At 38.2% G+C, this 15,804-nt stretch overlaps 1 protein-coding gene across 6 annotated transcripts in view; it reads right to left on the bottom strand.

Moving 5' to 3' along the window:
• Positions 1 to 15,804, bottom strand: part of LOC122210693 (serine/threonine-protein kinase Sgk3) — a 144,210-nt gene that overhangs the window by 59,042 nt on the left and 69,364 nt on the right. For all 6 annotated transcript variants that reach the window (XM_042923516.1, XM_042923517.1, XM_042923515.1 and 3 more), the window contains exons 2-4: positions 9,316 to 9,531; positions 5,407 to 5,490; positions 682 to 754 (exon numbers count right to left, since the gene is read on the bottom strand). In XM_042923516.1, coding sequence (XP_042779450.1) covers positions 682 to 754; positions 5,407 to 5,490; positions 9,316 to 9,393 — 235 coding nt within the window. In that variant the 5' untranslated portion in view covers positions 9,394 to 9,531. The remainder of the gene's footprint in view (positions 1 to 681; positions 755 to 5,406; positions 5,491 to 9,315; positions 9,532 to 15,804) is intronic.

Below are 15,804 nucleotides of genomic sequence, written 5' to 3'. Positions count from 1 at the left end.
AATCTGCATAAGGAGATTATCTGGCAGATAAAGAACCTTCCTTCTGTCTCTCTGTATGTAGCCATTTGTGACTGGATTGATATTACGGATTCCAGTGAAAAAAGTTCCAGGCTTGAGGCTTGAGACACATAGCTCCAGACTCCTGAGATCTATGTGTCATTAAGCTCCCTAAGAGTAAATAATAGGACATTATCTTAGTATCCCATTCAGAGGCCTGCAAGGTGCTGTGTACAGACTATATATTTAATAAATGTTTCTGGATGTAACAAAGAATGTCCTTCATGGTTAGAAAAGTACCCAAATTATCCTTAATGACCAATAAATTTACCTGAAGCCAGACTGCTTGAATTAACTTTTAAATGAGACACTTAATACCTGTGACTCTGGGCAAATTAATTAATCTAAACGTACCTGGGTTTCCTTATCTATAGAAGAGCGATGATGAGAATAAGAACACCTGCCTCAAAGGATTTTTGTGACCACTGAATCAATTAAAGCATGTTAAGTGTTTAAAACAATGCCTGGTACACAGAGAGCACCTTCCCGAGCTATTATTTTCATAGAACATGAGATCAAATAGCTTTGTGAAGACTTGTACTACTATATAGCACAACAAACACATTAACTACTTCTTCAAACTTCAACCATCACTTACGGCAGGTCTGTAAAGTTATTGCTTACCTGGGTCAAAGTTATCACCAAATATTCTCTTGGCAGGAATCTTCAGGGCCATAGCAGGAAATTGTTTCTTTAACTAGAATTTAAAAAAATAACATTATATGAACTTAATTTTCTAAGTCTTCTAGTTATACACGTACCAAAACAAATTACAATCTGATTTTCAAGAAATTCCATCAAAAAGACATACTTTTAAAGTATATAATGATCAAATATACAATATTAAATTATACCAATAAAATACCATCAGTCTGACTAATCATCCTATTTTGTCCCAAGAGAACATTTAGTATCTTTGTGACCCTGGATAAGTTACTTAACATTTCTGTGCTTCAGTTTTCTTGTCTGTAAAATGGAGATGATTTTAGCACTTACCTTACATATCTGTTGAGAGCCTTAAAGGAAATCATTTAGGTTAAGTGCTTAGACAAGAACCTGGAGTATAAGCTTTGAATACATGTTACTCACTGTTTATTGCCTCAAGAGAAGTTGTGACCTTTGTGTTCTTTCTATATGAACATGCTACTGACAATTGTTTTCTAAGAAACCTGATGAATTTTGCTTTCAATATCTTCTGCTCTAGCCTTCCCCTTGTTCATATTTTAATACATTTGTTTATCAGATTTGCTTATCCCCAAAGAACTTGGCCCTGGAGACATTAAATGCGGGGCAGTAAAGTCATAAATGTGGATTAACACTCATTTTTAAGTTTGACGTCAAAAAAACCCACATACACACATAAACTACATCCCTAACTACCAACTGTCAGGAAATACAAAGAATAGAAGAATGTATTAATCACTCTACACCATGAGTATGCTGTCAGCACAATCCAGACTGAAAAATCTGTAGACAACTGACCCTGCTTTTTCAATTAAAAATCATAAAGGAAAGAAAAGAGAGGCGGACAGGGAAACTTAGTCACCAAAAGACACTTTATAGATTTATCAACCAGTCATATAAGCACAGACTGAATATTTGATATTAAGATGTTATTGTTAATTATATTCAGATGTGATAATAGTACTCTGTATTTTTTAAAGATCTTTTCAGAGATGTATACAAAAATATTTCCAGATGAAATGATACGAAGTCTTAAATTTGCTTCAAAATTACAGAGGACAGGCTAGGGACAGAGATGAAACCAGAATGGCCGTGTATCTGTAACTGCCGCAGCTGGATGGTACGTTATATTATTTTCTGTGTTTGTAGTACTATTCTACTTCTGTATGTGTTCAACAATTTCTACAACAAAAATTTTAAATGCAAACTACACTCATAAAAATACATTTATATGATCAAAATGTTTACAAATTGGATATTTTACTTTCTGTTTTTTCTTTTACTCTAAAAGGAGCACAAGGAAAGAATCTGTGTTTTCAAACTTAGGGTAATCCAGGCCAGGTTTAACCTCACTTCCGTGGTTTCAAAGAACACAACTGGTACCATTCCCCTGTTCTTTGCTTTGCCTGTCACCACAGGAGGCAGAATTAGAGGAGTTACAGAAAAACAGAGAGACAGAGAAAATGGGGGAAATAAGAAATAAAGAAAAAAGGAAGAGAAATGCAGGAAAAATGAGGGGGAAGGATAAAAACTCAACTATATATTAAGGAAAATTTTCTGCAAAAAGCTTAAGATGGGGTGTATGATGGAAAAAGAATGAAAGTGATCATGGGGGGGGGGGAAGGTGCCCCAAACACACTGTCCTACTTTACCTTTATACTGAAAGATACTCAAATATTAACACTCTACTTAATTAATCTCTGGCTACTTAAATCATGAAACCATCATGACATTAGGATGGCTTTTTACTCATGCAGATCTCCACACTGCTGAGCTGTTAGGTGACATCCCTGACATTCCTCCTTCTTATGAATAGTTCTACGGAAGCAAACACATTTAGAAGCTAATTCTGGCCCATATAATCTTTTAATCAAAATACAGAAAGAAATCTCAGATTTTCAGTTACTAGTTCACTAAACAAAATTTGACCTTATTTCTCTAAGAAGTTTATATAAACCATCTGTGTGTGTGTGTGTGTGTGTGTGTGTGTGTGTGTGTGTGTGTGTGTTATGTTACCATCATAATAGCTACGGTCAAATCTGTACCATCCTCAAAAAATGCTCATCATGTATATAATGGTATCCAAGAATTTCAACTAGAACTGGCAATTCAACCCTCACCCAGCCTCCAATATAAACTTTTTTTTTTTTTTTTTTTAAATCACTCAACATTGCAGAAGAGATCTTCATGTAGAAACTCTTTTTGGCTATTATTTTGTCTCTAAAGTAAAAAACGCTGTCTCAATATCCTTTGATTAAGCACTTTAAAAATATATATACAAAGTTCAGTTACATATGTATTATAGAAAAATTAAAGAAAAAAGCACAGTAAAAACACTACAGTTATCTCTGAGTAGCAATATGTTTTAGGTGATTAAAAAAATTTTTTTTAGAGGGAGAAAGAGAGACAGAACATGAGTGGGGGAGGGGCAGGGAGCGAGGGAGACACAGACTCCAAGGCAGGCTCCAGGCTCTAAGCTGTCAGCACAGAGGCTGATGCGGGGCTCAAACTCGTGAACCATACGATAGATCATGACCTGAGCTGAAGTCAGACCCTTAACTCACTGAGCCACCCAGGTACCCCTTAGGTGGTTTTTTTTTTTTAATTTTTTTTCAACGTTTTTTATTTATTTTTGGGACGAGAGAGACAGAGCGTGAACGGGGGAGGGGCAGAGAGAGAGGGAGACACAGAATTGGAAACAGGCTCCAGGCTCCGAGCCATCAGCCCAGAGCCTGACGCGGGGCTCGAACTCACAGACCACGAGATCGTGACCTGGCTGAAGTCGGACGCTCAACCGACTGCGCCACCCAGGCGCCCCTTTAAGCTTAAATATGTATTTTCCTCCATATTCCAGATTTTCTAGAATATATATTAATTTTACATTGGAAAAAATACCATTTAAAAATACTGAAGTATTATTTTAAAAGTTCAATTTTAACTAGCAAAGCATTTGAATATTATTTGGAAGAAATATAGTGAAATGCTAAATAGAGATGAATGAAAAGCCTAAATTTCATGACTTAACAGAACATGAGATGTTGTACAGCTAGACAACGTTTGGTTCATTCTGGCCCATTTAGGAAGTAATTTATCTCTTAACTGAGACACACTTAACTTCCCCTGTAAGTATCTTACCAGGGGCGCCTGGGTGGCTCAGTGGACTTGGGCTCAGGTCATGATCTCACGGTTTGTGAATTCAAGTCCCATATCAGGCTCTCTGTTGTCAGCATAGAGCCACGTTCGGATTCTCTGTCCTCCTTTCTCTCTGCCCCTCCCCCACTAGTTCTCTCCCTGTCTCTCTCTCAAAATAAATAAATTTTTAAAAATAATAATAAAGTATCTTACAAATGGTAAGTTACAGACTTATGTATCTATTTAACCCTATTTTTAAAATCAAGAGACAGGGTTAAGAAAATTGAAAAAAATTACCTTAAATATGAAACAATTTTTTCTGAAGGATGCCTGCTAATCTACCACTTATTAAATAATGACAGAAGGAAACTCCTTTTTATTCTTAGGCCAGAAAAAAACTAAATTTGGGATTTGAAGAATTTCTTTTTTTCTTAACTGAAGCAAAAACTGGAATCCAGAGCTGTCTTTATAATCTGGGGTCTATAATGACCAACTCAGGTGGTATTCTTTGGCCTCCAAGGTATGTATGACTAGAGGCAACACACTCTACAAACACTGGTCCCTGCATAGATCTGGCCTGATATGTTAAAATGACCATGGTGCTCTTGCTTCCTACTTTAGGGAGCATTTGTAATTACAAAAACACTGGGTTAAAAATAGTATTTAATATTTGAATTTTGAATATACAGGTTTTAGTTATTTAAATAACTAATGCTCCCACACTCCCTACCCCCCACCCTACTGTCAGAACTTATGAAAGTCCATATACATTTTAATTGTATTAGCTACTTAAAATCTGGAACTGAAGACTTATCCCTAAACCAAGAATGAAACTATGGAAGGAGGGTAAGCTTATGACAAACTTTCAGACCTAAATCTAATAGCTAGGCAATTTAACCAGAAATAACAAGATAATTAACAGTTATTAGAGAGGTAGTAGAAGAAATTTTTTTTTTTTTTAAGTTTATGTATTTTGAGAGAGCAAGAGAACAAGGGAGAGACAGAATCCCAAGCAGGTTCCTCATTGTCAGCACAGAGCCTAACGTAGGGGTCGATCTCACGAACCATGAGATCATGACCCGAGCCAATCAAGAGTAAGACACTTAACCAACTAAGCTACCCACATGCCCAGAATTTATTTCTAATATTCTGACATTAAGATGTATTTTAAGCTGGATCTAGTTTCCCTATCTTCAACAGTTTATTTGGAATTTCTCAACAATCCTCTCTCCACCCTTCTTCGTAGGAATTCCAAGGTTTGGATGCTTTTGAAGAATCTCATACCCTTTTCTGCTTCTCTATATGAATATTATTTAATCACTCAAATAAATCTCTCTTATTTGCAAGTTTTCTCAGATATTCTATTTTTTATTTTAATTTTTTTAAGCTTTGTTTAAGTAATTTACACCCAAGGCGGGGCTCAAACTCACGACCCTGAGATCAAGAGTCACATGTTCTTCTGACTGAGCCAGTCAAGATGCCCCTCAGATGTCTTGTTTTAAATAAAAATCATTAAGACTGACATTTACTTACAGTATTATAAAGTTTATCAAACTCTGCATATCTCCTGAAGACAAACCACTCACTCCTGCCCACTGAGACCAAAACTTTATAAACCTGTGGAAATAAAAAATAGCATAACAAAACTTGACTGCAAAAAAAACCCATTAGCTATTTAACAGGCAAATAACTTGTTTTCATACTCATGAAACTGATATTAGACATTCATGTTTATACACAATTCTCCAAAATACACAAGCATACCAGCTGAAAGACTTACTTCATCTTCTTGATATTTTATTTTTTAAATGTTATGAAATATTTCCATAGTTTCAGACAATAACACAGTGAACACCTGTGAACTCATTTAGAACTTCTGAATTCTAACATTTTGCCATTCTTGTTTCAGATTTCCCCCCCATTTTTCTAATATTATAGATTCAATTGATGCCACTTTCCTCTCTTCTTCCCTAGCAGTAACCATTATCCTGAAATTATAAAGTATTTTCAAAAGTGACGCCTGGCACATAGTAAAGACTCAATGATTAGTTCTGCTCCTTCCAGATCATCTTGTACACAGTATTTTTCAAACTAGAAATTTACCTTAGTATTTACTATCGTCTTACATATGTTTAATAATTTCACATACACATAATTTCATATAATTTCATATAACCATAGTCAACAATGCTATGAAGTAAGCAGAACAAATATTATAACCCCTAGCATATATGTAAGGAAATGATGTCCCAAAAAAGTCAAATAACTTGCCCAAATTCATAGACTTACGTGACTAAAATTTAAATCTTCTAACCCTTCATGTACCAGAACCAGTATCAAATCATCAACAATTATAACACAGAATTGATTCTTATAATGCATCCCACAGATACTCTCAGAGTACCATAGTAACATAGAGACAATGGTTTGGGACCCCAGAGATCTTGTGTCATTCAAAGGAGAAAAATAACAAGAATCCAGGCATTTGAGGAAAGGCTCACTAATGTATGACTTGGGGTATGAATTACAGAGATAGGAGTTGCTTTTGGGTTTACAATAGTTGTCCACAGTCTATTAGACAACTTAGAGTAAACCAGGTTTATTTTAGAAGATAGGCATACAAATATGTATAAACTATCCTTTCCCATAAAAGATTGGAAGCTACATTCACAAGTTCATAGTTAGAGAAAATACTGTGAGAAAAGCACTTCTCTGATACTGCATGTGATTACAACATATGAACTCTGTAGCACTGTGTGAGATACAGTCACCTTAACAAGCCACAGTGAGAGGCGTCCCAGAATGTAAAGCCACATTCCTCCACAGGAGAGGATAAGGCCTCACCTGAAAGGTGAAACAAAGTCACTGGTTATCAGTCACCTGAGTAAGTGATGTTATCACGTATAGGCTAAGAGAAAAAGAGGATCCAGGCCCCTACATGAGCCACATGTGATGATGGGTGGTAACATGGCTCTTCTGGTCTTAACCAAAAGGCATCAAGTTCTCTTAGAGGAAGCTGCTGGATGTAAGATTTGTTTGTTTGTGAAATGGTAACTGTTCATAAGGACAGAATGCGGAAGTAGAGAATAAAGAACCTGGTCAAGGTGCCAGTGAAACTGCACCATGTTTCTAAGACTTAACTACAGATTCATCTCATAGAGCATTTAGGATCAGATTGGACTGGAAGTAGGACTGCTACCAAAGGATCAGAAATTTAGGTTTAGATGATTGCAAGCTTCTTGAATTACTTATGCTGGCTTCCTAGTGTGGTAAGGTGGCTTCCCATGGTTACCCAAGTATAACCAAGACTAGAACCCACACATAGCTTCTAGGCTGAAGTAGCTGTATAGCATATAATTTTTTAAATTTTATTTTAGAAAAGGGTGAGTGAGTGCCTACACAAGGGAGTGATGTTACGGGGGGGTGGGGGGGGGAGGAGAACCTCAAGCAAAGTTCCACAGTCAGCATGAAGACCAACATGGGGCTCGACTCCAAGCCCCTGATCATGACCTGAGCCGAAATCAACAGTCAGATCCTCAACTGGCTGAGTCACACAGGTGCTCTGGAAATACCTCTACCATGAAAAGGTAAATGGACCTGAGATAACTCACTGCCTATATTTGATATATATGAACTTCCATCAAACTTGACAGGAGGTTATGCCCTTGAAGGAGAGAATGCTCAAAAGTAAAAATAAGGAGAAGAAAAAACAAACTTTCACACATTCCACTATTTTACCAAAGGTATACTGACTTCTTGTTTACCATCAGCAAGATACTTATAAAACTTGCTTATAAGACTGTGGAATGCACAATGCTTAAGATATTGCTGCAACAGAGACTGAGCAGAGGCAAATGGCCAGACACACACTGCAATCTCTACTCTGGGCTTTGGTGCAGGGTGTGGAGGTATGTTTATTAAAAAAGGAGAAGAGAGGACAGAAGCTATTTCCAGCTCCTCTTCTGGGACTTTGGAAGAGAAGTATCATTTGGGGGCCCCAGCCCCACCTAGTTAAGAAGGGAGACTGGATTGGTCAGACCAAAGGGTTTAGTTTAACTCCTCAGTGACAGGAATTCTGAGTTGCAAGTCATTTGTCATAGGATGCACCTGGCAGGAGCCAGGTGACTGACCCCCGAGTCAGAGGCCAAGGTAGATCACTTGAATCAAAAGAGCAGTGAGGGGCATAGCAGAGCCTCAGTGGGCTCTACAGCCATCAAGAGACAAGGATAAGGTGAATTGGCAGTAAATCTCCACCACTCTGGCCAAGCCAACAAAGAATAGATCAAAAATAAGTTGGCTGACTGCAGATGACAGCAATGGATGCCAAGAAAATGCCCAGACCTGGATCAGGTCAACCACAGCTGGCTGCTTGCCAGACCGGTCACTGTACATTTGGAACAGCAAAGATCTAGAGGGATGACAAGAATATAAGAGCCTTCAGCAGGCTACCATGAGATCAGTCACTGACTTAAATACTGTGAAAGGGGACACCTCTCCACTCATAAACCATGACGTCAAGTTGGAGAAGTGTGTGTTCATATGGGAGAGAGAGAGCAGAATGAAGACAGCCTGAGCATTTTAACTTAAAAGAACTGCTTAAATTTTAGCTCAAACTAAGTGTTAAACAGAACTGGGTTAAATGAATTTTTTCATACTACTCAGTGGGTGGGGCTTACAAGGAATCAGTTATAACGATCAGTTATAAACAAGATAAATGGTATTATTTCAGGGGGAGGCGGGCAGAGATCTCTGGACATACACACTAACAGGGCTACTGGAACTAAATACTGTATGTGTCATTACACTAATTAGAAAAATGGCTATTCTCCAATAATAGTCACTGATACAATGATTCAGCAAACACTCACTGTTCTTATTCTTTATAGTTCCATAGTATGTATTACAGTGGTCAAAAGTAAAATTAGAAATGGACTTTGCTTTTAAAGTAAACAAAAGATAAAATACTGGATTAAAAATTTTAAAAATTGAGGTAGGAAATATAAATGTCAAGAAAGACACTATGGAAATTTCAAAACCATGTTTGTTTTGTTTTGTTTTGTTTTGTTTTGTTTTGTTTTGTTGAGACAGTAGTTCTTAACATAAGACTAGTGACTTCTGGAGTCCATTAACCTCCTGACTGCATGCAAAATTACGTGCATGTTTGTAGATCCTTGTGTCTGCACATTTTCTGGTGAGAGGATCTATCAGAGTTTCATAAGCTTTTCCAAGGGGATAGGTAAACAGGCAAAAATCTGAAAAGGTAACTGTATTCCCTTACAGTACACAGGGAAGACTGGGGAGGATACATCATTTGAAAGATAAGTAAAATCTGGATATGTGGAAACATGGGGAGGACATTCCAGGTTAAGGAAGAACAAAAGCAGAAATGGAAATACTCTCTATGTTCAATTTTCTCCCATATGCTTTATATTATATACTTACAGTAAACCTCTTCTTTTTCTCTCTGTGTTCATCTGAGCTGGGAATGCTTACACTGGGGCAGCTTTCCTTGTAGTCCATGGTATAATCCCTTTGGGTTTATTGCCTCAAATGGACACCAAAAAATGAGTCCGAGAAATAGTCAGCAGAGGACAAACACTGTTAGCTAATCCAAAACATAAAACCTCTTGAGGTAATATTCAAATTCCATCATGCAACCTTAGCCAGCAGAAAAAAACAAAGAAAAAAGAAACAGATTAGCAAAATAATTTTAAAATACCATCATTCCTTATTCATAGCACCCATTTTATGCTTATTCTGACAAGAATTTATATTTGATTGTAAGTTTCAGTCCAGGTTAGAGATTTTGGATCTCAGGCCTATGAATAGCTAAACCAAAATCAAACATGTGCATCCCATCTACCTTCCTTACTGCTAAATTCTAAAAGCTTATACACCACAGTTCATGGGACTGAGAGCAACTTTCACCTAAAAGGTCTCTACTTTGATAGATTTAGAGCAGGGTTTTTAATTTTTTGTTTAATGTTTATTTATTTTTGAGAGAGAGCGCGTGCGTGTGCAAGCAGGGGAGGGACAGACAGGGAGACAAAGAATCCAAAGCAGGTTCAGGCTCATGACCTTAGCTGAAGTCAGACACTTAACCGACTGAGCCACCCAGGCAGACCTAGAGCAGTGTTTTTAAAAAGTGTGTTTTTATTTTAAGTTTAAGTAATCGCTACGTGCAATGTGGGGCTCAAACCCAAGACCCCAAGATCAAGAGGCACATGCTTTTCCAACTGAGCCAACCTATATACCTATAGTATATACCTATAGTATACATACATATATATACCTATTATAGGTATACCTATATACCTATTGCATACCTATATAGGTATGTATATGGATATATATATACCTATAATAGGTATATATATATATACACCTATATGTTGTAGGTATACAGTAGGTATATATAGTACCTATAGTAGGTAGGTAAATAAATATATATATATATATAAATATAAATCTATATATATATACACACACACATATATAGTAGATATATAGTTAGTATGCAACTATTTATTATATATAGTATATTTATACAGTATAGATAACTATTTACTCCTGTTTTACAAGTGAGAGACAATTTAGACATGAAGGCGTTATATAAATCGCCCATCCAGGATTTGAACCCAGGCTACGTGGCTCCAGAGTCTTGACTCTTAACCACTGTGTTGTGCTGCATCATAATAACTGGATAATTCTTACGCGCTGGACCTCTGGTCAGAGACATTACAGATCTTCATGTAGAATAAATACAATTATGTTAGTATCATTCCACCCAAGGACAAAGGGCTCGAGATGTTAAACTGATGTAACTTTTGCTAAACGCAGCAGCCCATACTCTCCACCGACACCAAATAATTCTCTTTAAAGAGTTAGTTTGGCAGTTTCCCTGGTGATTAATTTTCGGAAGTCACTCTGACCGATCTAATAATTGTAAGTAAATTATATTCAACTAATGATTTCAAATATCAATAGGCATTGAATATTCAGGTAGGGTGAATTTTAACTGATTATAAGGGTATTCCTTTGAGGTGACTAAAAACCTGCTTGGCTAGATTTGATGCTGGAAATGCAGTCAAGAAGGATTTATATGTAGTTGAATTAGTAGTCAGAAAACAGAAATGTAACTGCCACCTCCTAAGCTCAGAGTGCCCCATAAAAGCAGCCAGCTTCTTCAGCCCCCCCATTAGACCAGGGCAGCCACCTGAGCAGTCTTGCCCTGTAGGCCCAGCACTCTACTGCTAAAGAATCAGAGCAGGTGGAACCTCAGCTCTTCTAAGGCAGATTAACCTGACCAGACCCACATCAGCCCATTCTCCAGCTGCAGGAGAAGTGACAAGAAGGTGAAAATTACAGTGCTATGCTTTCCACACCTGTCCCTTGAGAATGTGGGACACAGGGAGTGTGGGTCCTCCTGGTATTGTATTATGTACGAGTTTGAATGTCTGTTTGTGCCTTACTGTCCATGGTCTACAGGAGAACTACAGGAGAACATCATGCCTCTGGTCTTCCCTTTGGAAGGGACCGTTAAGATATGACATTAAGTTGGGGCACCTGGGTGACTCAGTCAGTTGAGTGTCCGACTTCAGCTCAGGTCATGATCTCACAGTCTGTGAGTTTGAGCCCAGCATCAGGCTCTGTGCTGACAGCTCAGAGCCTGGAGCTTGCTTCGGATTCTGTGTCTCCCTCCCTCTCTGCCCCTGCCCCACTCACACTTGGTCTCTCTCTCTCAAAAATGAATAAACGTTTAAAAAAATATATAAGACATTAAGTGGCATCAGGAATAGATAAGGGGGAAAGAGCTGGGAAGCAGGATAAGTTGTTTCATATGAGGTACAGGGGACATATAAATGTGCATGCATAGTGGACAATTAAGTAGGATGCCAATTCTCACTACCTATTCCTATCACCTCTTGTTGCATGCTAACAGGAGTTAGATCCCAAAAGAGTACAGAAAGAAGTTCAAAGCCTACTCTGGGAATAGACTGCCTTTATACTGAAAAATTTGCAGATCTCAAAAATTTTTATTAGCAAGCGTCTGAGGAGCACATAATGGGAGTACATTCGAAGCATACCAGACCAAGGAGAACTAAATATATAAGATTACTGTGAACCTATACATGGCCATAACTGTATCCCATCAATCTTTCTCCAGACATTCCTTAAGAGGGACCTTCAGCCATTCACAAGGGTGACTGCCCACTGGGGAATGAGAAATGTGTAGTTCTTCCAAAGGTTACTAGACACTAGCTCTGAACTGACACTAAACCTTAAACACCCAAAACATGGCCCACCAGTCAGAGCACCTACCTCATTCCAGAAAAGAAATGTGTGATGAAGTCAACCCTTGTATCTCATGGTGGGTACAATGGGACCACAGGCCCATTTTGTGGTTATTTCCCTAGTCCTATAATTTTTCTACAAACGGATATACTTACTAACTGGCCAAGTTCCCATACTGGTTCCCATCCCATGTCATAAAAGATATTACGAAGAAAGGGCCATGAAGAAGCCCTTGGAACTCTTCCCTCTGTCCCCACTATGAAAGTAAACCCAAAGCTCTACCACATCCATGGGAGAAGTTCAGGAATCAGTACTACTATCAAAAAACTTGAAGGATACAGAGGCGTTGATTCCTATCATATCTCCATTTAACTTGCCTGTTTACCTGGACCAAAGCCAGAAAGATCTTGGAATATGACAACAGATTAGTATAAATTTAATCAGATGGTGAGGCCAATCATGACTGCACTTCTAAATGTAATACTTGTTGCTGGAGAAAATGAGAATAACCCCTGATATCCGGCAGATAAATATGGACTTGGCAAATGTTTTCTTTTCTATCATCATCAGTAAGGACAATATGATGCAATTTGCTATCAAGTGCCAGAAACAACAGTACACTTTCAACGTTTTGACTGAGGGCTATTTCTGCACTGTCATAATATAGTCTGGAAGGACCCTGATCATCTCAATATCCCACAGATCACCACACTAGTCTATCACATTGATGGCACTGTTAACTGGATCTGGTGAACAACAAGCAGCAAACACTCAGGATGCCTTTGTAAGACACATGTAAAAGCCAGAGGATGAAGTTATAAACCCCACGAAAGTTCAAAGATCACACTGACGGTTTCTATGGTTCCAGAGGTCTAAGGCAGGATATCCCATGTAAAGTGAGACATTGCTACACTTGGCACTATATCCACTAAGAAACAGATAAAATGACTGGTGAGTTTCCTATTTGGAAATGCTGCTCTGACCTTTATACTGGGTAACCCATGAGACTGCCAGTTTTTACTGGGGCTTGATCCCAAAGAAGGCTCTTCAGCAAGAAAAGCTGCCCTAACTCTTGGGGCTATGCCTTAGCACACCCACTAGTACTACAAAATGACACGGCAGACAGGGATGGGGTAAGTAGCCTCTAACAAGAATCCAGAGAAGTGTAAGAGCTATAAACTCTTTAAGGTACTGTCAGTAACTTTTGTCCATTTGGTTCCTGGCTTGCTACTAGGCTCAGGTAAAGACTGTATACCTGCCCATGGGAAACCAAGAGACTATATAACAAGAACAGCCCATCATGAACAGTATTCTCCAACCCTTGTTGGCTCTCTCAACACATGCTCATGGGGTTCATCCTACAACCAGTTAGCAGAGGAGGGAAAAGACATACCCACTTATGAATGGACATGCATGGTGTGCTAGCCCTGACCAGAAATGAGATAATGTAGCCCATGGCCCAAAAAGACCATATGGTCTTTTATGGTCCCCAAAAGGGAAATATTCCCATTGGGTAGAATTCTCAGCAGTATACGTGATGTCAGGAGAAATGTATGCCAAAGGTACACATTTATGCTGACTTGTGGCCAGTAGCTAATGGATGGCTTGCTGGTTAAAGAGTTGGAAAGAGTAAGATTCAAATTTTTTTTAAAGGGGAGAGTATAGGGGTGCCTGGGTGGCTCAGTTGGTTAGGCGTCTGACTTCGGCTCAGGTCATGATCTTGCAGTCTGTGGTTTGAGCCCCTCATCACGCTCTGTGCTGACAGTTCGGAGCCTGGAGCCTGCTTCAGATTCTGTGTCTCCCTCTCTCTCTGCCCCACTGCTGCTCCTGTTCTGTCTCTATCTCTCAAAAATAAATAAACATTTAAAAAAAATTTTTAAAGGGGAGAGTATATTCCCAAATGTTGTTCATTTCATCTTTTTTTAAATAAAATTTTTCAAAATATTTATTTTGAGAGAGAGAAAGAGAGGCAGAGAAAAAAGGAGAGAGAGAATCCCAAGCAGGCTCCATGCTGAAGCACAGAACCTGATATGGGGCTCAATCTCATGAACCATGAGACATGATCTGAGCCGAAACCAAGAGCTGGAAGCTTAACTGACTAAACCACCCAGGTGTCCCTTTAATAAAAATTTTTAAAGTTTAAAAAGGGGGAGAGGTTTGTGGATGTCTGAATGAACCTTTCAATATAGCACAGAATGTGAAAATATTTGTGTCCTACATAAAAGCCCACTATAGACTCTCAATAATCAGATGGTAATATGACAAGTCCTATGGATATCAATCAGCCTCTTTCTCAATCACCCATTGCTTGCTCAATGGACCCATGACAAAGTAGACAAGGTAGGATTTCTTTATTCTAATACCTTTGACCTTTGACAATTTATGGGTTACTTGGAAGGAGTGGAAGTTGACTGTGAAAGTTAGACTTTAACCAGCTAAGACAACTGAGTACCAGAAAGTTGTTAAAGGTATTTACCCAACTCAGATCTAAGACTTCTAGGAATTCATGAGCATCCTAAGACAATCAATCTATTAGACCTCAAAGAAAAGTTGGACTTCTTTTCCACTGTGACCTGACCTGAACTCCATGGGATCAGAAATTCTGAAGAAGTGCAGATATCTGAGAAAATGAAATCACTCTTTCGGAAGCAATTCACACATTTTGGTGCTGTGAATCATGGCTTAAGCTTCTTTGCTTGCTTTTGATGCTTAAATACAGAAGGTTCCTGAATGATGTCCTATCAGTGTCACTCAGTTTCTGGAGTACTCAGGTTCAGTCTTTGGGCACTGTCTTTGCATGGCTCCATGACAATATACTTCATTTTGTTGACCTTGATATCCACCATCATCAATATAAACCTAGTATCAGAACTGCAATGGTACCTGACTGAATGCACCCTCAGTTCCCAAAAATACTATACAGGCTGATAGTGGTATACTCCCTGATTTCATCAACAAGGATTGACTAACCCTAGACTAAAAACTATGTTTCTATGTGATGAAATTTGGCCAAATTACCTCCTTGGGTCACTTTATAATTCGTAACAAGTAACTTGCCATTTGAATACAAAAATAATCATAAAAATAGAAATGTATAGAAAAGCACAAAGAAAAATATACATCATCTTAGTACACAACAGACATGTACAACCAATTATTATTTTGCATATATTCCTTTTTTTTTCTATGTGCCTATAAACATACATAGGTGTGAGAAGTCTTTACATATCTGTATTACTGTGTACATGTGTGCCTGTGTGTGTTAAAATGATGGAACATACTACTCTATAAACTTTTTAAACTTTATATTTAAATTTTTTTCTTAATTTTTATTTATTTTTAATAGAGAGAACACAATGGGTGGAGGAGAAGAGACAGAGGGAGACACAAAATCTGAAGCAGGCTCCAGGGTCTGAGCTGTCAGCACAGAGCCTGATGTGGGGCTCAAACCCACAGACCATGAGATCATGACCTAAACTGAAGTCGTTCGCCCAACCAACTGAACCACCCAGGTGCCCCTAAACTTTATATTTTAATAGCAATAATAATAGTGATGATTATTACTATATGCCAAGGACTGGGCTAACATACAATCTTCACAGTAACTGTGGAAGATACTATGGTCACTCTCATTTC

The sequence above is a fragment of the Panthera leo genome, chromosome F2, assembly GCF_018350215.1.
Source record: "Panthera leo isolate Ple1 chromosome F2, P.leo_Ple1_pat1.1, whole genome shotgun sequence".
Classification (NCBI taxonomy): Eukaryota; Metazoa; Chordata; class Mammalia; order Carnivora; family Felidae; genus Panthera; species Panthera leo.
Note: the sequence above shows the minus strand (reverse complement) of the source record. Positions and strands in the feature narration are given on the sequence as shown.